The sequence below is a fragment of the Diadema antillarum genome, unplaced genomic scaffold (genome assembly GCF_040938485.1).
Source record: "Diadema antillarum isolate AM-2024a unplaced genomic scaffold, OU_Dant_1.0 scf00000062, whole genome shotgun sequence".
Lineage (NCBI taxonomy): Eukaryota > Metazoa > Echinodermata > Echinoidea > Diadematoida > Diadematidae > Diadema > Diadema antillarum.
In genome coordinates, this window is record NW_027270951.1 from 998,867 (window position 1) to 1,020,469 (window position 21,603).

Consider the following 21,603-nt stretch of genomic DNA (forward strand, 5'->3'; position numbering starts at 1 on the left):
CGGATGGATCAATGGTGAACAACATAGAGATGTAATGGTTGTTGCCGTTGATTATTAAATGGATCATACAAAACCATAACGAAGACAAAAAGATGAATTTCCTTAACTTGCTATATTTTTTTTTCTCTAAACCTTTAATATTCTTCATACAGTCAAGTATGTTTCAAGTATGAAGTTTGTTGATTATGTTATGTTCTCTGGAAAAAGCAAAATGATAAATTGAAGATTGATTATCCCATCTATCTTTCCTATCTTCTAATCGATGTATCAATTTTAATAGTGCACTAGTTATGTGTGCCTCTGTATTACTATCCTTTGAAAATTCGTTTTCAAATAATTTATGACACAAAAATGCTTCTCGCCCGAGAAGAGCACGCGCCAATGCTAACCTCAAATACTCGTAACCAGAACTCACAAGTTCATTGGCCCTATCTGCAAGAAGATAAAATTTTCTTCAAAAACTAATAATAATAACAAAAATTACCTCCTTGACTTAGGTAATTTAAATGATTCAAACAGCCTATGATTATTATGAGTGCTAGTGAATTATTACTTTATGACGTATCCATTGATGGTTTAACAAAATTGAAACATGACTTTTATCGTGTCTAATGAGGATGGTCATAATCATCAATGTAGTACATGATTGTCAAAATCGTTTGAAAAGTATTGCTAGAATTTCTAGGTAGCTACATCAAATCATTGAATATGAACAAGAATGACCACTAAAATGTTAATAAAGAAAGATGAAATAGAAAAGAAACAAAATCAAAAGAAAATAATACCCGTACTTCTATACTGTTGTAGGAAACCTATTGCTAGAAAAGCTTTGCTTTTTTCGGGAAAAAAAAAAAGAAGTTGAAGCATGTCATGCTCGAAACTCGACAGGTGCGAAATTGAATGGATATATTTTGTATCTAGGTGTTAATAGAATACATTTATCACAAATATGAATAAAGAAATATTGAGAAAAAAATACCTGATACACAACACTGAAATTTCTGGGCAGTTTATCTGAAGTAGGCTTATTCGAAATCCAAGTGAATAAAGCTGTTTTAACGTGAGTGATAATTGACAACATTGAATGACTTTTTTTTTCTTTGCAAATAGGGGGGGGGGGGTGGTGTACAGTATAGCGATTAGGCCTATATAATATGAGATGGTCGTGAAGATGGATTAAAACGTGGGAACCGTTAGCAGCTCACTTGACCAGTGATGATCCAATGATCCTTATTTTTCGACATGGAAACATTGCGTATTAGAAGGGTAGCATTTACAATTTTAGCTATAATTAATACAGTTGCTTACAAGTGCGAACATTATTCAAATGGCTTCGATAGATCGCTTGTGTTAATGCGGCATGACGTTTTAAGAAGGCCTACTCTTTTTTTCTTTAAGAAACTCAACGTCATCATGAGTTCTCCTTGGGTCCAGACATTCTTCGGAAAGACCTGTATGATAATCACGCACTTTAACTTAGAGCAAGAAAACATCATTAATTTCTCTCAAGCTTGATTGGATTTTTTAATATTGTCATTGTGCACTATTCAAACAGCTAGATTGCTGACATGGACGCCAGGAAACACGTGAACACCATGGACTTTCCTGCTGACCCCTCGATGCCGATCGAGGACAAAATTGCCATCGTAGGGATCGGATGTCGATTCGCCAACCGCACCAATGGCGTCTACAAATTTTGGGACACTCTGGTCAAGGGGATGGACTGCACGGCACCCATTGCTCCTGATCGCTTTGACGAGTCTTTCTTCCTCTGTCCCGGTGAAAAGCGTCCTGGAAAGATTTACAACGTTTCCGGGGGATACCTCACCGAGCACCCAGAGTTGTTTGACAGGCAGTTCTTCAAAATGACCCCAGGTATTCAGATTTAGTAGTTTCATTTAAACATAACATATATATATATATATATGTGACACTGCACCTCAAAACAAACAAAAAGTCGCAAGACATTAATTTTTAGTTAAGACCATATTCTGAAAAAGCAGACTTTAAGCTTTAAAATGATGTATAACTTAAATCAAATGGACTCTCCTAACATACCTAAATATTGGAAAGAAAGCACAAACTCAGGACAAAGTGTGAAGTGAGAAAAGAGGCTCTGAAGTACAGTGTCTATTCAAGCGCTTAATCTTTACCAAGCTGTACTGGCTGTGCAATGAATGGGACAAAAGACATGAAGTAAACCACCAGAGTAGCAACAATGAAGGGATTATCAGATTAAACTGAAATTAAGCATGCCTCATTAACACATTCTGTCCATAATTAATGCCAACTTTCAAAGCAGTAGCCTTATCCTTTCAAAAGTTATTAGAGTTGAACGTGAAGAGTGTGGACAAGGTTTTTCAGAAATGAAAAAGGGATTCTAAAGACACACCTAATCACACTATTCTACCAAAAATGTTCGAGATAAACTGCTAAAAAAAAACACACTTTCCTGCCCGTTTTATGATACCAAATTTTAGCATAATGTAAAAGAAGACCCGCTCTTTCAGAAAATATGAAAAAATCAAGTTTGGCTAGGTTGACCCATTTCACTTATTTTCAGTCCTCACGCAAAATCAGTGTGTGCGACTTTATGTTCGTTTTGAGGTGCACGGTCACATATATATATATATATATATATATATATATATATATATATGAAGAGCTTTAGTTGCAAAAGCTACTATATCCATTTTCCATCAAAATCCACTTTTTGGTCTTGATGTATTCATTTTTAGGACCTCTTTACACCTATACAAATGAAAAGCTGAATTTCCAACCAGAAAGTGTTTAAAATTACATTTAAGAATCACTTCGGTTTCAAAAGATACTACATCCATTTTAGTTGGGTTTCAAAAGGTACTACATCCACTCAAATGACATCATCGGGAAATTGACCAATCAGAGAGCAGCATTGACTTGACCCTCTACCATTGTCTGCTGACTTAATCTGTAAATGATAGAAGTTGGCATTTGGCGTTTTGGCTTTCTGTTAGAATCACCACGCAAATCTGACAAATATTTTGAAAAACTCATCACATTTTGATGAAGCAATGGAGAAAAATGAAGGACAACTCATTGACAAAACAAATCATCCCAAGAAAAGGATCAGGAATTAAAGGCAGTAGACAATTGTAAGAGCAAAGGAGAAACAGCGGAGAGAATGGAAAAAATTACGCGACTTTCATGTAGTCCCACATACTGCATTTACTGTTAGTTACGGTACTGTGCGTTACTGCATGCTAGGTTGTTGAGTTTGAACCATAAATTGTCCCCATAGTTAAGTAAAAACACTTTGTAGATATGGACTGTGCCTTATAGAAATGGATTCACAGCTAATAGGTGTGTGACAACTAGTCTGAAAGCAAAGTTACTTTGTTTAATGTATACAATGGCATTAAATTCTGGCATCCCTACCAACAGCGCTTTACCTGTGAGTATGCTGTGGTATTCTACACGTGCATAATGTAAAGTACCAGTGCTGGAAAGTACGTAATGGCATGAAGCTTTGAATACTAGATTCATATTCATTCTTGTAAAAGACACCTTTTACTTATACAATGTCACAAAGGTAAATACCAAATGTGTTTTTAGTATAGGTGGTCATATTACTCATCGATGGTCTTATTGATTTTATCAGCTTTTAGATTATCAGATTCATTTTACCAGATAAAGAACATACCAGAATGAAATTCATGTAATGAATTCAATTGCAGCGTTAAGAAAATACAGCAGATTCAGATGCTCCTTTCCATCTTTTTCCTTCGAAGTTCCATTGAAAAAAAAAATGGAAAAAAAAAACAGATAATGAATACAGTATTCCTGAGACACGTAAAGGGAAAATTCACAGAGAGAAAAATTGCCCCCAAAAAAGTCAATACAAAGAAGAAAAACAAAGAAATCAAGAAAAAAAGCACGTGAGAGAAAAGCAAAAGGAGAAAAGGGAAGAGAGAAATCACCTGGTGAGATAACTGCAACCCCTCACTATCTATAACCGTTTACATAATGGATCCCCCCCCCCCATGCTCGATGGATCCAGAATATTTGAAGCATGTGAAAATTGATGGAATGCTTATGACCTATGACAATCATTCATTCAAAAGTGGGACATTAGCTGTGCACATTGGTTTGTTATTCTTGCTGCTAAATAGGGCAGGGCATTGTCACTTATCTAGGACTCCTTGATCTCGTATCCCATCCCCATCAACACCATTGCTACAAAATATAAATCCGCGAAACATGTCATAACATCACACTGAATATATCTCTGGTATGTGAAATTTCGGTTTCAAAAGGTACTACATCCACAAAAATATTCAAAAAAAAATGATTAATTCATGAAAAATAAATGCATGGGCCTGGAGTTTCTTTAAGAGTGGTTTTAGTGTTGTATCGTATAGCAGTATAATAGGGGGCAATATCATTCCAGTCTGAGCTTGCTAGATATGATAATAAAAACATCACGTTTTACCCAGAACTTGAAATTATGGATGTAGTACCTTTTGAAACCAAACTTTTCATATATCCTCCACTTATTACTTCCAGAGACTAGTTCTATATTTGTCCATCTATCAGTATTTCACTTGGAAAATCAGTAGAGTCACTTTTTACATCCTTAGCTTATCCAGCCCGATGAACGCAATAGACCCCGCAAAATTATATTGTGTCGTGGAGTCCACAGTTCTTTGTTCGGCCGTTCACAATCGTCTTAGTCATTATGCATCTCATTTCAGTCATTTGTGTGATAGGAAATGAGATTTTTTTTCGATTTTTCATTGATAAGGCATTATATTTTAGCAAACGTAAACAGAGGAAAACTGACCGGAAATGAATATAATTTATTTTTTGAAAATGATTTTGCAATTTTAAAAAAAAAAAAAAAATCCAATGATAAATCATATTCATTCCTGGTCAGTTTTCCTCTGGTTACGTTTGTTACACACTCAAAAAGCTGCATCACTTCGGTGATCCCTCGCATTTATTCCCAAGTTCAATTATCCTTCGGGTTTATGATAGGCATAAGTGCGTGCGTGTGTGTAACACACACATTCTTTTTTTATTCATATTCGTCAAGAGAAGCACGCAGCATGCAAATCCTAACTTCAGTTTAGTAAATTGAAACTATAATTTGCTTTTCGTCAATCATTTTCAAAATCGTCAATTGTTGTTGAAATTCTCCCCCGTCGCCCATCGACTGGGGAATGTTAGGATCAATTTCGTCTACATTTCCTATTAGACAAACTAAATAGTGATGTGCGATTTCCAGCCACATAGCAATGCATATAGACAATTTTGCAGTGTGTCGAGTTTAGCCCGTTTTAGTGTAAAAATAAAATGCACTTTGTTTGTTGCTTTAACCCTTTGTGTACCACGTTTATTTCCTGCCCATTGCTTGGCGCCTGAAATTAGTGCATATTTAACTCATTGGCACAGAATTAGTTAAAAAAAAAAAAAAAAAAAAAAAAAACTACCAATATGTGCCAGGATATCGCAGATCACTGTTTTCGTTTGTATCACAGTATATAATTTATTATGTCTGTCTCTGTGTGTACTCTCATTAGGTTGTGTTTGTATGATTGCGTATGTGTGTGTGTGGGTGTGTGTGTGTGTTTGTGGTTTATGCGGGGATTATGGGTTACCCATCTGTGTATGTTACTAATAATTGTGGTACAACTAAATGGTTGCAGAGAAAATGAAATAACCGAAAAATCACAACAGAAAAGATACGCGATGAATTTGAATGAAGACCTGACGAAAATGGTCGCTTAAAGACGAAAGTTTCTTTTGACGGACGAATTTGAATTGTAAATGACGAAAATGTGTGACAAATGACTAAATTGAATAGACCTTGTTCGAAAATGATCGAGAAAAGACGAATTGGAACTTGAATTGGTAAATTCCAGATTTCTCGGAACGAAATTGAACTACAAATCTGTTAAATTGAATGAAAATGAACAGAAAAACCTATAGTAACGTTATAAAAAAGATACGCGAAATGCTTCTCACTCTGTATACTTTCTGATTACTTTTCCTGGTTGATGTAGCTCAGATACACAGAAACGTCTCGCATCTAATCAATGGAAATACATTTTTATTCGCACAACATACGTTTATGCTCTACTACTAAATTTGTATCTAGATTTCCGTGTGTTTGTGTGTGTGTGTGTGTGTGTGTGTGTGTGAGTGTGGGTTTACTTTCACTTCAGCTGATCTTTTATTATTATTATCATTTATTCGACCACGTAAAGAATATAGGATACATATCATAATAACATATCTTATTAGGGTCTCTTTGTTTCACCTTGTTTTTGGATATCTCAGCCATTTCAAAACCGATTTTCATCAAATAAACTTTCGATACCCCTTAGGATTGCATGCTCTTTGACATCTCATAGAGTGGTTTCTGAATATCTCGCAAAAGCAAGTGAAAACGTTAAAAGCTAAATCCTCACCTCAACCTCAACCGTACACAACCTTTAAGGTCTACTCCTTTACGGGAATTTTCGCATAACTGCTCTTTTTTCATTAATAACAACAACTATTGTTAACCGAATCTAATTTGATTCGATCTTTTTTGTTCATCTGCTGCATGATGCTTACGAGAGAATAAAGAACAATGGAATTTGCCTGACACACACACACACACACACACACACACACACACACATTCACATTCACAAAGAAATGATGTGGCTATTTTGCACATTTTGTATCATAATGATGTATGCACTTAAATACAAAACTGCTCATAAAATACAGCTGTAACCTGTCATTTATAGTTAAGGATGTTGAAAAGTAACAACAATGCCAACTGTTTCAAACGGATATCCGGATGAAACAACCGTCATTGCCTTACTAGTTTATGTTCTATTTTCTCTGTTACAGACGAGGCAAATCACATGGACCCACAGATCAGGCTTCTGCTTGAGGTAGTCTGGGAGACCTTGCAAGATGCAGGAATCTGCGCTCAGTCGGTGCGTGGATCGAACACAGGGGTGTACATGGGTGTGACTGCGACTGAGTATTCTGTCATGATATCACTTCCATACGACAACATCAACTCTTACTCGAATACGGGCACAAATTCATGTATGGTATCCAACAGGATATCGTACGAGTATGACTTTCATGGACCTAGCCTGACAGTGAACACCGCTTGCTCCTCGTCCTTGTATGGCATTCTTCTTGCGTGTGATGGGATAAGAAAAGGTCAATGTGACATGGCCGTTGCGGGTGGCGTGAACATCAACCTCACTCCAATTGCAAGTGTCGGTTTCTGCCAAGGTGGCGTAGTTTCACACGATGGAAAGAGCAAGACCTTCGACAAGTCTGCTGACGGATTTGCAAGGGGGGAAGGTGTTGGTGTCGTTGTTCTCAAGTCTCTGCAACGAGCCATTGAAGACGGAGACAGGATCTATTCCGTCATCCGAGGAGGTGCATTAAGCAACGACGGTCGCACATCTGGTATTGCGCGTCCAAGCTACGATGCGCAGGTTGCACTTCTTGAAAAGGCATATGATGACGCTAAGGTCAATCCGGCAGATATAACCGTTCTTGAAGCACATGGTACCGGCACTAAAGTTGGAGACACAATGGAAGCCAATGCAATCGGAGAAGTTATGGGTTCGAAGCGCTCTCCTGATCAGCATCCGTTATACGTTGGCTCTGCAAAGGCCAATTATGGGCACACAGAGGCAGCGGCAGGAGTAGCTGGTGTCATAAAGCTTTCTCTATGCTTGCAACATGAACAGATCCCAAAACAGGTCCACTTCGTATCCTGGAAGGACAACGTTGACAATGTTAACCTAAACATCCGTGTGCCAACGGAACTGACAGCATGGCCAGAAGGAGCCAAACGTTTGGTTGGATGTAGCGCATTCGGCTTTGGAGGCGCCAACGCCCATATTGTCCTAGAAGGGTACGAAAAAGCTCAAGTCGCTCAGAAAGACATAGTGGCAGAAACCTCGGCGATCCTGTTCCTTTCAGCAGCCACCAAGGATGCACTCGGGAGTTATCTCCAGGACTGGGAGAAGTTCTTGGCTGAAATGATACGAGACAATGAGGTGCTCTACAAAAACGCCTTGTACACTGCGGGTGTGCGCTCTACACATCTTGAGCACCGTATGTGTATCATCACAACTTCCCCAAGAGATGCCAAAAAGCAGATCCAGCTTAAACTCAACCAAGACGCCAAAGCAATCGCTACTGTCACAGAAGGACGTGCAAGAGATGGAAATCTGTCCGTCCATCGGTTGGTGTTCGTTTACTCCGGCATGGGATCTCAGTGGTGGGGCATGGCTCGACGTCTGATGATAGATGACTCGGGATTCAGGAAAGTTATCGAGGTATTTGCAAATTTGTTTACTTCCATCCTTGTATCTTTGCAATGTTTTGTCATTTTTTTTCACTCTCACCTGGAGTGGTTCTAACAGCATACAACATTGTAAATGGCATGCAATGTATATTTACATAATATGTGACCGTGCATTACACAATGAACAAAAAGTCGCACCTCGTGATTTTACGTGAGGACTCAAAAAAGGTGAAACAGGTCAACCGAGTCAAAATTGGGTTTTTCATATTTTCTGAAAGAGCAACCCTTCTTCTATATTATTCTTAAGTTTGGGATCATGAAATGAATGGGAAAGTGCATTTTCAGCAGTTTTTCTACAACTTGATTATTTTTTTTTTTTCAGAGTAGTGTGGTCAGGCATGTCTTAAAGGCCGCTTATTATCTCTTTCTAACCTTTTGCACACTCAAATATTCACTTTCAAGTCTAATAACTTTTGAAGGGATAATGCGACTGCTTTGAAAGTTAAGACTAATCGTGGACAGCATGTGTTATAAAGCACCTTCAATTTCAGCTTAGTCTGATAATCTCTTCATTGTTGTTTCTCCGGTGGTTTAAATTCTGTTTTTGTTCCATTGATCGCACATCTAGCACGATTTGGTAAAGATTGAGTGCTTGAATAGACCCTGTACTTCAGAGCCTCTTTTCTCAGTTCACACTTTTCCAGAGTGTGTGCTTTCTTTCCAATACTTAGATAGGTTATGAGAGTCCATTTCAATTGAGCTATATACATCTTTATAAAGCTTAGAGTCTGTTCTTTCAGAATCTGCCCTTAACTTCAAACTTATGTCTGGCGACTTTTTGTTGGTTTTGTGATGCAGGGTCACTGATAGGCACCATTTTTTTTTTTTTTTAAATTATCGACCGGTCTTCCTTCTAGCATATTGTTTCTAGAGTCGTAGGGCATTCATAGAATATGATCTATTGTACCCTGACCAATGTGAATTCAGTAAATTCAATGGTTCAATAATCTGTTCAGAGGAAAACAATACGTATTAATTTTTTATGATTCTAGCAATTTTGATTTTTTTTTTTTTTTTTGGGGGGGGAGTGAAATGTCTCAAGGTTCGATGATAGACACTTTGCTTTTTGCAACTGTGCAAGTGGTACCTCAAAATCCTTTTACTTTCTACGAAACATTCATTTTTTAGTATTTTTTTAATGACACGAATATGTTTAACGCCAACGCAGATTTACAAACTTTATTTCTCAGATTTTCAACGCAGATTGGCCCGAGCAATTTTTGTGGTTTAAATGAAATATATTATCCTTTCATTTACGGAAAACCGATTTATGAACTATTTTTTCATTTTTCATTTCTTCTTAATTTCCATCAAAACTATGTACAATAAAAACACAATCATATGAATACAAAAAACAAATAAGTTTAATATACGTCTGTACATGACATATCATCATTTGATAATAAGGCAGTGAAATCAGAAGTAAATCATGTGTGATCTTTAATGTTGTCTCATAGTAGTCAAACCACGGGTGAAGGTAGATAACTAGAAGGTAGAAGCTTGTATATAATTTAAGTCCCTTCAGAAAAAGAAATCGAATCAGGAGATGCTACTCAGGAATGAAAAGTTGTTCTGCTCCAAGCTGATTTTGCTTCAGATTGGTTATGAAATTATATCACAGGCGTATCGATCGACATAAAAATGAAAATGGACTTATTGTTTTGTTTGTGTTTTTTAAATCATTATAAAATATATAAAATTTTATTAATAATGACTCAAAAGATATCAATTTTGTTCATAGTACCAAAGGTAAGAGAGATTTTTTCAGAGCAGTAAGAGACGTTAAAGCAAAACTACAAGATGTGGTGCCAACTGTAACCAAAGAAAGAGAATACGTAGCTTCTAGGACTCTTGTACAATCAAATTGTGACATAAAACGAACATGTGCACTATATCTTTATAGACATTTCTCGTATTGTTGGCGTTCTCTGTGAATTACAACATATGTCAATGAATTGTGTAATTCCCTGATTTTGCACATTCTGCACATTTCCTACTGTAATGTAATATCGGTCATGTCAGTCACGTGTTACAAAAAAGGCTTACTCTACAAAAGGATGGTGTTAGTATGACTGTAGAAATTCTGGCTTCCACAATCACATAGATCCACTATTTGCAAAGTTAAGAACACTTAATATAACCGATATTGATTTCTTAAGGTATTTCTATTCATGTTTTACTTTAGTATTCAATTATCTACGTCCTCATTGTCAATATCTCCATTCAAACAGTATTGTCCTTGTTGTCCAAAAGGGACACCACAATATGAAGAGTTTGTTTGCAAAAACCGATAAGTCCATTTTTGAAGATTTTGAAGTACGATCTTTGTCATAAAGTACAAAATAATACCTTTTAAATGATACATTGGTCACCACATATAAAGGTACATTTTTGAAGTTACTGTCAAAAGAAGCAAATATCTTCTTATTATTATCTTTATTTTTCTTGATCTTTAATCGCAAATATCTCCATTTGGCAAATATAGACTTATCAGTTTTTTGCAAAACAAACTCTTTATATATTCACGACATAAGAAAATGACAGTTTTGAAATCTACAGGGACACGATTTGTACACTAGATATACAGGAACTATCTACCTACTGAAATTAGAACTCTATAGACCCTAGTTTTATTTGAAAGAGATGTAGTAAACACGTCTTGCTCTGTCAATATTGATGTTAGACACCTTTGATATGCAAGATGTGTACCGGGTTAGATTCGAATGAAATTACCATGTGGACGAATGACATGTCTGACCTAGCGCCAAGAAGTCGTCACACGGCAGTACTTTGTTGAGAGTTATGGAAAACGCACAATCATCAGAGTGGGTAGCGCAGCTGTTATGGAATTTCTCTACACAAACAAAAACCGCGCACTATCTTCCTGATCCAATTGTTCCACCTGCGATTGAACAAGCTTGCTCTTACGTAGGACCCATAATATTTTTCGTATCATGACCATAGCCCAACTCTAAGCAGACCTTTGTGTTTATACTGAGACACACTGCTGTACGTTACGCTAAAGTTTCATTCAGTTTATGCTTTGTATATTTTGGTTTTGCGTAATTGTATGTTTTGTGTGGTAATTGTTGTGGTAAATTGAAATGTAAATTGCAATATGACGACGAAAAATTGACAATTGAAACAAGTCAAATCAAACTCAATCAAATGTAGCATATCAAAAACTACACAGACTGTTTCGCACAAAGAACAGCTAAGAGTTAAACCTGTTGAAAGTAAATCAATATCATTATTTATCTATTTGAGCAGGTAAATAATATAGGCTTCATATCATAGATTGCTTAGTATATTCCTACTTTTCTGACAACAGAACATCGACAAAATTCTCATCAAGTGTGGAACAAAGTGGTCACTGACGCACATGCTGACGGCTGAGGAAGACCAGAAGAAAATGGAGGAAACTGGTAAATACCTATCTCTTTCGCTCTTTATGTATTATATAAAAATGCATATATATATATATATATATACATATATATGTATGTATATATATATATATATATATATATATAGTGAAATGATGCTGATATATTTACTTAACGCTTCTGTCATCTTGGGAAGAATGATATAAATTGACACAATGAAGACAGTGGATGTCGCACAATGCCGGCTGGTGGTAGACACTTTTGACCTCAGGTCTTCGTCAGCTTTATTGTCTGTTTACATGGAACAAAGGTTTTGAGAATAGCAAACCATATGGAGTAATGAACATTATACATTGAGTATGGTTTCAGCATGAGTTAACGACTTCAGAACATACTTGGCAACATATTAAGCAATTACAAAACATTCCACAATATATCACTGTAAGTGAATATATGGGTATATATTACATACAAATGATTATATCATACAATTAAAAATTATAGACAGAAATAAATGTATAATGACTGAACTTGATAATGTAGTTACCTGCTAAGCTGACGAGCGTTTTTCTTGAGTTGCGTTGTGGCTGTCTGTGGCAGAATGAGAGCGATCATGTGATATATTGAGTGGGAGGCGTATGTGTGGGGGTTGCATGTCTGGCAGGAGTAGGGTCCGATGGTATAACGAGCTAGTTTCTTTATAAAATATGTGACCCTGCACCTCAAAACAAACAAAAAGTCGCCAGACATGAATTTTTAGTTAAGACCATATTCTGAAAAAGCAGACTTTAAGCTTTAAAATGATGTATAACTCAAGTCAAATGGACTCTCCTAACCTATCTAAATATTGGAAAGAAAGCACAAACTCAGGAAAAGTGTGAAGTGAGAAAAGAGGCTCTGAAGTACAGTGTCTATTCAAGCGCTTAATCTTTACCAAACCGTGCTGGCTGTGCGATGAATGGGACAAAAACAGGAAGTAAACCACCAGAGTAACAACAATGAAGAGATTATCAGATTAAACTGAAACTAACCATGCCTCATAAACACATTCTGTCCATAATTACTGCCAACTTTCAAAGCAGTAGCACTATCCTTTCAAAAGTTATTAGAGTTGAAAGTGAAGAGTGTGGGCAAGGTTTTTCAGAAATGAAAAGGGGATTCTAAAGACACACCTAATCACACTATTCTACCAAAAATGTTCGAAATAAACTGCTAAAAAACACACTTTCCCGCCCGTTTTATGACACCAAATTTTAACATAATGTAAAAGAAGACCCGCTCTTTCAGAAAATATGAAAAAGTCAAGTTCGGCTAGCTTGACCCATTTCACTTATTTTCAGTCCTCACGCAAAATCAGTGTGTGCGACTTTATGTTCGTTTTGTGGTGCACGGTCACATATGCGAATTTTCACAATGATTGTGCACAATCATTGTGGAAATTCGCACTGTCATCCCTGATGAAGAGGAAGGATCCTGGAAAATTCGGATTATTCATTAAAATCAAGATTGGCAATTAATGCATTCCCTGCATTCCTCTGTTGTGACATTATTATTGCTATATATATATATATATATATATATATATATATTCATATATATACAGGGCTCTCCATTTGCTGCCCGGGGCCCTGTGACCCGAGACCACTAAAAAATTGGTGTTCGTACTGGGCCACGGTTCTGTTTTTTTTTTTCTTCCTTTTGGTGCCCCGATCGGACAACTGATATTCAAAATGGATTGTTACTGGAGCTTCTATTTCAGGCCATCAACATTTCAGGTTTAAAGATTGTAGTGCCCCGAACGGGAATCCAGACAAAACAATACATAACTGTATAATATATATAGATACAGTACATTGTGTATGTATATGTAAATATACATACTATTTGACCCTGCATCACAAGCCTAAGAAGTAGTCGCCAGACATAGATTTTTTACTGATACCAAGGACAGATTCTAAAAGAGTAGACTTTCACCCTAATCCCTTCGGGTTTTCACCGGGTCCCCCCCCCCCCCCCATATCATGTCTCGGTCGTGGATGGCGCGATCCTCGCGAAATTTGCACTAAGCTAGAGGCCAATGTAATCTACAAGACTGTATAATTAGATTTTTCAAATTTAGAACTATGTATTTTACATTAATTAATGTATGCTAATTTATGCGAACTATTTCTTTTTGTTTACAAATGAAAATACAAAGCTCCAAGACTTCTAATTTCAGGAGCGTGCTTAATCTCTAACGCCAGGCCGTGCTAGCTGCGTAGTGAAAGGAACAAAAAATAAAACAGTGTGCACAACACCGTTGCAAAAAAAAAAAAAGAATATTAGAATAACCTTAAATTAAGCATGCTCTATTAACATTCTATTCATTTCTAATTAACTTTTAGCGCAGTAGCATCATCTTTTAACATGTTATCACATTGGAAAGTGAGGAGTGTGTAAAGGATTTCTTCTTTATTTTTTAGAGGTATGAGAAGGAGCCTCTATAAAAAAAAAACTCTTCATAGTATTTTACAAACAAAGTGTTCTAGAAAAAAAAAAAAACTGTTAAAATCGCAATTTCCCATTCCCTGTATGATATCAAACCTTGCCTTATGGGGAAGAATAACAATGCGCTATTGATCTCTAAGAAGACATAAACAGCTCAAGTTTGAATACTTTAGCCCATTTCACCTAATCTAAGTCCTCGCGTAAAATCAGTTCGTGATCTTTCCTTAGTAGTGACTGAAGGCCGATTAACAACAACTCAGACTTCGAAATGAGAGAACCAGAGGTCATCAATGAGTGCATGTAATCAACACATAGCTGTAGCCGTTGGAGGGTATTAGTACCCTCAGTTTTGATTGGAGATAGAGACACATCTAGATACATTCCACCTATTTAGTTGTGTAGTCTTTTATTCTGTTTTGTACAATATGTCATAGGTCTTGTATGAATGATTGTCCTCTTTAAGAAACGATAACATTTGGAATGCAACGCATGTTTGGATGACTAAAATGCAATAGATCTATTTGTTTCTATTGATTTATATCACATTTACAGATATTGCACAACCCTGCCTCTGTGCTGTTCAAATTGGCCTTACCGAGTTCTTCCGGTCCCGAGGAATTACTCCCGATGCAATGTACATGTATGAATGATTGTCCTCTTTAAGAAACGATAACATTTGGAATTGCAACGCATGTTTGGATGACTAAAATGCAATAGATCTATTTGTTTCTATTGATTTATATCACATTTACAGATATTGCACAACCCTGCCTCTGTGCTGTTCAAATTGGCCTTACCGAGTTCTTCCGGTCCCGAGGAATTACTCCCGATGCAATCGTGGGACACAGTGTCGGTGAGGTGGCTGCAGCCCATGCCGCTGGCTACTTTACTCTTGAAGAGGCAGTACATCTCATCTACACTAGAGGTTGTCAGCTGAAGAAAACGAGTGGGCAAGGAACCATGGTGGCCATTCTGCATGACGTTGAAGAAGTTGAAGAACGCCTCAAAAACAGCAACTACGGAAATGAAATCGACGTGGCAGCAATCAACGGTCCGAGGCAAATTGTCGTGTCAGGAAATACAGAGGCACTCGATGCATTTACTGGACAACTGCGTGACGAAGGAGTCAGGTGTATTAAGCTGAAAGTAAACAACGCCTTTCACAGCTTCCAGCAGGAAAAGATACGCAAGCCTTTCCTAGCCAAGTTGAAGCATCTTAACTCCACTGCAGGGAAGCACAGTGCCAGGACTACACCAAAGGTTCCTCTCGTGTCCACAGTCACAGGTAAGACCTTAGACCAGAACGACGTCAGCAGTGCCTCATATTGGTGGAAGAACATAAGGTCCCCTGTTAAATTTATGGGCGCCGTCGAGAAGCTCCTACGTGATGGTTACGACTGTTTCCTTGAGATCGGCCCGCATCCAGTCTTATCTTCTTCCATTAAGGACACGGTCAGATCATCTTCCAGCAACAGTTCTGTGGTAGTCACTGGATCCCTGCAAAGACCTTCGGATACCAACACACATGCGAATGATATGCTTCATCTTCTGCGATCGATCTCAAGATTGCATGTTGAAGGCTACCCGATTGAACACATGCATCTCTTCCAAGATCCACCTTACGAGGTTGTATCAATTCCAACTTACCCATGGCAGCATGAGTTGTGTTCAGGTACAACGCAGAAAGCAGAAAAGCTATTTCTCTTTCCAGTTAAATGTCACCCTCTTCTCGGAAAACGTCTGCTTGTCTCACACCTAAGCGATGAAACGGCATTAAAGATCTGGCGTTCAGAGTACTCCCAAGTGTCACATCCATGGCTACGTGATCACAAGCTTCAAGGAACTGTCATTGTTCCAGCAGCAACTTATGTAGAAACGATGCTGGCGGCCACTAGAGAGATCTACCCTGACATGAATCTGATCACAGTTAAGGATTTGAAATTTGAGAAGTTCATCTTCGCGCCAGACAAACAGCCAATAGAAGTCAGCCTGGAATCGGGAATGAGAGAGGCATTATTCACCTTACGGAGCTTCAACTACACTGAAAATACTTGGAATGTTAATAGTTTGGCCGTAGTAGACGTTACAAGCGAGATCAGTAATTGCATTCAACCATTACAAGAGGTCTCGAAGAGCGTCCGCCTGTCAGAGGAAGCTCTCAAGAAAAAATACCCTCTCAAGGTTGGCCAGGTCGAATTCTACGACGAGCTTTGTCAACGCGGTTTTCATCTAGGCGAAGCGTTCAGAGGCATTGACAGAGTCCATTTTAGTCATGACTACAGGGAAGCCGTCGTCTACGTTTCAGTGCCGGAAGTCATCCTTCGTGACTGTCAGCACTTCAACTTCCATCCTGCTCTCTTCGATTGTATCTTCCAAGCGTTCGGGGGCTCTGAACTACTTCGACAGACAGCAATAGCGCGAGAAAGAAACACTCCTTTAACATTCCCATTCAAGGTTCCGCATAGTGTGGAAAAGATGCAAGTCATGGGCAAAGCTCCAACCAAAATGATAATCCACTTGCATACATCTGATGTGCATGGCGTCACATCCGGGGAGGCTGTTGTAGCTGACGCAGCTACCAAGCAAGTGTTTGCCCGCATTCACAACATGACGTTTGCAACAGTGAACAATGAGTCGGTGGGAAAGGTGCAGCTCTGGAGCAGGGAGTGGTGTCCAATCCCTGGTTCATCCATGGAGGAAGAAAGTAATGGATCTACAGATTCGACGTCGAATATCAATGAAGTCAAAACTGGTGTTTCTGGGTCAGTTGTTATCGTGAAAGATAAATTAGGTATTTGCGCCGAACTAATCCAACGTTTGGAGGCTGAGAAGATAATTGTCTTCGATCCATGGAACTCAGATGATCTGGAGCGAGATTTCGGAGAACTGTTGCAAACACTGACAGAACTAAATCATGTTATCATGCTTTCGGCTCTCGATGTTCACCAGTTCGACTCCATCGATTGCATCGGAAAAGACCAGTTCTCAGATGCACAACAGGCGATAGGACTATTACCAGTGAGTCTATACCGTGTTCTAGCATCACTATCTTCTGAAACAAAACCTAAGTTTTGGATTATCACCAGTGGTGCCAATTCTGTTGTTGAAGACGATCTATGTCACCCACTGATGGCACCTACTTCATCTCTCTCCCTAACAATAATGCAAGAAGATCCAGAATTCAATCTCATGACTGTTGATCTACCATCTTCACAAGACTCTACAGAAGCTGCTTTGTGGCTGTCTCAATTCATGAAAACACCAGCAATAGCAGAAAACAACGTAGCACTGCGACGAAAAAATGACCGTGAGAGCTCAGGAACTTCGATTCCATTTGACGTGCATGGACAACGAATTGAAGTTCATTCCATGTCCAACTTCACGACTCCTACAAAGTCAAGCAGATGCCGTATCAACTTGAGCAAAACAATAAGTAAGAAGCGCTTGGTTGTGGAACAAACAGAAAAGCTTCCTGATGATGCAAACGATGTTGAAATCCTTGTTAAAGTCTTGGCTTTTTGCGTTCAACAGGTAGAACATGATCCAGTCAAATGTGGTTACCTATTTGCGGGAGAAATAACAAGAAGCAATGAAAGGAGTGAGTATGGACAAGGTGAAATTGTGATCGGATCCCGTACAGACGAGTACCTGCCAACCACTATCAGTGCACGAGTATCAGAAGTAATACCCGTCCCTGTCAATATTACCCCAGTCAAGGCGGTCAACATCGTCAAGGAATACTTCCCTTGTTTTCTTGCTCTTCAAAATGCTTTGAAGTCGACTGCTAAGAGCACGGTCATTGTCTGTATTGAATCTGAACACGATCATGTTGGTATTGCAGCGACAAAAATGGCTCTAGAGAAGGGTACTAGCGTGTACGTCCACTCCAACTCGGACAAGGCAATCTTAGAACGACAAGGGTTTCTTGGGGAAAAACATGTCATTCAAGTGTCCGACGGTAATCTTGATATTCATGTCAATAATTTGTCGGCCGACGTACTCATACTCTCTGGTGAAATTCACCTTGACAGAAGAAGCTTTTCGGCACTTGCATGTAAGCTTCGCCCATTTGGAACGATCATTCAGGTCCGTGGCACAACATCAGGAGTGATGAAAATGACTCAAGTTCCTTCCAATGTTAACTTTGTTGCCTGTGACAGTCACTTTGGACAGCTAAGTGGATTAGAAGATGCAATATCTACCCTTCTCAATCTGTTCAATATTCCAAATGGCGGTGGAGTTCAGGTACAACCAGCATGCCTTTCTTCTCCTTTGTCGAAACTGTCTCAGCTGCCTGCTTCACTTGAAAATGTAACGGTCTTTATTGACGTAGACATGATTCCAGCTTCGCTTAACTTCGAAACCACCACATTCAAGGCAAATCCAGATGCTTCCTACCTTGTGACAGGTGGGTCAAAAGGTTTCGGTCTCGCGTTAGTGGAGTGGCTTGCACGTTGCGGGGCACGCCATATTTACGCTTTGTCGCGTAATAGCCCAACTGATGAAACGTCCAGGCGATATAAGGTACTGCATGACATCGGAGTCCAAATCACGCACTTGTCGGCTGACATTGGCTCGCCTCATGACGTTGAAACTGCGCTACTGACAATAAAGGAGGACGGAGACCACCAACTGGAGGGAATATTTCATGCCGCAACAAAATACAGCGACGCCTATCTGCATAATCTGACTAGGGAAATTTGGGATGATGTCATGATGTCAAAGGGATATGGTGCGTTGCTTCTTCATCAGCTGACTATGAAGCTCAACTTCCCACTGAAATACTTCGTATTGGTGTCTTCGATAGCCGAGATGATCGGAAACAGAGGGCAAGGGAATTACAGTGCTACTAACAGGTTCGTTTCGTCTCTTTGCATGATGAGACGAAACCTAGGGCTGCCCGCAACTGCACTGCTACCTGGTGTGATCAATTCCGAGGGATTCGCAGCAAGGGAGGGTCTGGTAGAAATGTGGATGAAATTGGGGCTTGTTAGTTTATCCCCTTCAGAAATCTTAGAAGTATTGGAAGGCATCCTTTCTTCTGATTACACTGTCATTGGCATAGTAGGATTATTTGACGGATTACAATTCTCCAAGGCTTTCCATGTAATGATTTCCAGTCACTTCGCCCACCCCGATGGTGCATTCTCCATTTTGAAGTCACTGGTACCACCTGAGGCCAACGCCCAACAAGGCGAACGTGATCTCGTAAGGAAAATCAAGCGGGAAAGTCCAGAGGAAGCCAAATCCTTGATCAGCACTTCTCTAGCTGCAATTCTTTCCAGCACGCTTGGCTACAGGGAAGAAATTTCCCAAGAAGCGACTCTCGTGTCTCTCGGCCTGGATTCTCATTTGTCTTCAGACTTGAGCAACGCCATCTATGAACAATTTGGCGTCACTATGAGTGCAATGGCGTTTCTGAATGACACGTTGACTTTCAGAGCTCTGACGGAGGCCACCTATACACGAATCATGTCTGCCGAAGGGAACCGGGAAGAAAATGCAATGATCAGCCCGACCCAGACTCTGCAGGATGAGTTGTGGCTTGATGTGGATGATAACGTGGATACGCCATCATCCCAGCTGATATGCTTCCCCTCTGTTGGTGAAGGTCCGACTATGTTTGCCGCATGGAGGCGCCAGCTAGCTGACCGGAATATCCAGATGATCACTGTCCAAATGCCTGGATGGGAACGTCGAGAACAAGAGAAGCCACTACAGAATCTTACAGACATCGTCAAGAAGCTTGCAGACTTGATTTTGCCAACCCTTATTCGAGGTCGCTTTGCATTCTTTGGACATAGTATCGGTGGACTCATTGCTTTTGAGCTGGCACATTACCTCAAAGAAAACTACAACCTCTCTCCCGCTCACCTCTTCGTCAGCTCGTGGTTTTCGCCAACTCTGGAATATCCCCGCCCGGATGATCTGAAGCAAAACGGCCACACCTATCGCAAGATGCAGCGCATCGTCAACAACCATGTGGATTCGTCGAGACCTCCGACTGCAAACGGCAACTCCTTCAAGTTTAGTTTCTTTGAGCCTTCCACCTTCAGTGCTGCTCGTCGGAAAAATGCTCTCATTCCAAGCATTCAAGCTGCAATTACCATGTGTAAGAAGTACCGCCATGTCCACAAGGATAAGCTCCATTGCAGCCTAACCGTGTTAGGAGGCAAGGATGATGACTTCATCTCCCCAAACCTCCTGGATGACTGGAGGAAGGAGATACATCCAAGCGCACGATTCCAAAAGATCCTACTCCCTGGAAAGCACATGTACATTCTTTCTGCTTCCAAACCAGTTCTGAAAGAGATCATGGCAGTCATGAAGAAATCAGAAAACGGCTCTCAGAATAAACAAAAGCGGCCTCTATCCCGCTTCTGGCAACAGTAATCGCACACATGTTCTGCTCCGTCTCTTACTAATCGAAATCCTCTTTATGGGATAGTCACGGCACTCTGTCTGCCATTTCCACATTATAATGTTCTACTCGCAGTCTTTGCTTTCATTTATCAATATCACACCTCAGCAGCTATCTATTGAAGAATACGTTTGCGTGACTGTCTTCAATGCACTTGTCACTTGTTTTTCTTGTGCACCATTTTGATCGTTTTCCCTATTTCTTGTTGTCTTTTTTCTTGGCTGTGCCTTTCCTTTATTCATGTGGTACGCCCTATCAATTCTATAAAGAGTAACGAGATTATTTAAGTGTTCTTCCATGAGGAAAAAAAATGTCATCTTTTGTGCAAATGATTGTTTATGGTTTGGACAGACTGTCATTCTTACATGTCATCTTGCGTTCCATGAAAATGTTTCTATGAAGTGATTGTATAAGCTGACATCCTTCGGAGTTTCCTCCTAAACACATTTATACATTTTTTGTTTGTTTACCAAAACGTGTTGTCCTTAGAAACCAACTGTTTTTTTAACAACTGTGACATGACAATTTGGGGTTAAACCTCCTTTCATATTCATTAACGCCTACTGCACATTGGTATTGTAATGATCTCGTCTGACAAAAAAAAAAAAAAAGATTGCCACACATTCATTACGTAAATATGAGTTTTCCACTGTCTAGGTGAATTATGACCTTGGCGATTTACTTCCTCAGTGTTTGTTGCAGTACTTGGTATTCAAGAAGGACGACACAAATCATGCACATACCTCCTGTTATTTCAAATGAAACAAACTGCTAATTCACATATATGCCAAACAAAATTGTGCATGTTACGTTCGTAATCAGAGCAACACATTCTATTATTGGTAGAGGTTGGGAATGATAATGGTGATGAAACAGCAATTGTAATGGTACAATAGTTTGAATTATTTTTTTGTCTTTTAGAAATTAGTGAATAA

At 39.1% G+C, this 21,603-nt stretch overlaps 1 protein-coding gene across 1 annotated transcript in view; it reads left to right on the forward strand.

Annotated features, from left to right (window-relative positions):
- LOC139716171 (phenolphthiocerol/phthiocerol polyketide synthase subunit C-like) overlaps nt 1-20,640 on the forward strand; it is a 40,393-nt gene extending 19,753 nt beyond the window's left edge. The window contains exons 2-5 of the mRNA XM_071627732.1: nt 1,560-1,875; nt 6,886-8,345; nt 11,706-11,799; nt 15,002-20,640. Of these exons, the coding sequence (XP_071483833.1) occupies nt 1,560-1,875; nt 6,886-8,345; nt 11,706-11,799; nt 15,002-20,640 (7,509 nt within the window). The remainder of the gene's footprint in view (nt 1-1,559; nt 1,876-6,885; nt 8,346-11,705; nt 11,800-15,001) is intronic.
- The last annotated feature ends 963 nt before the right edge of the window (nt 20,641-21,603 follow it).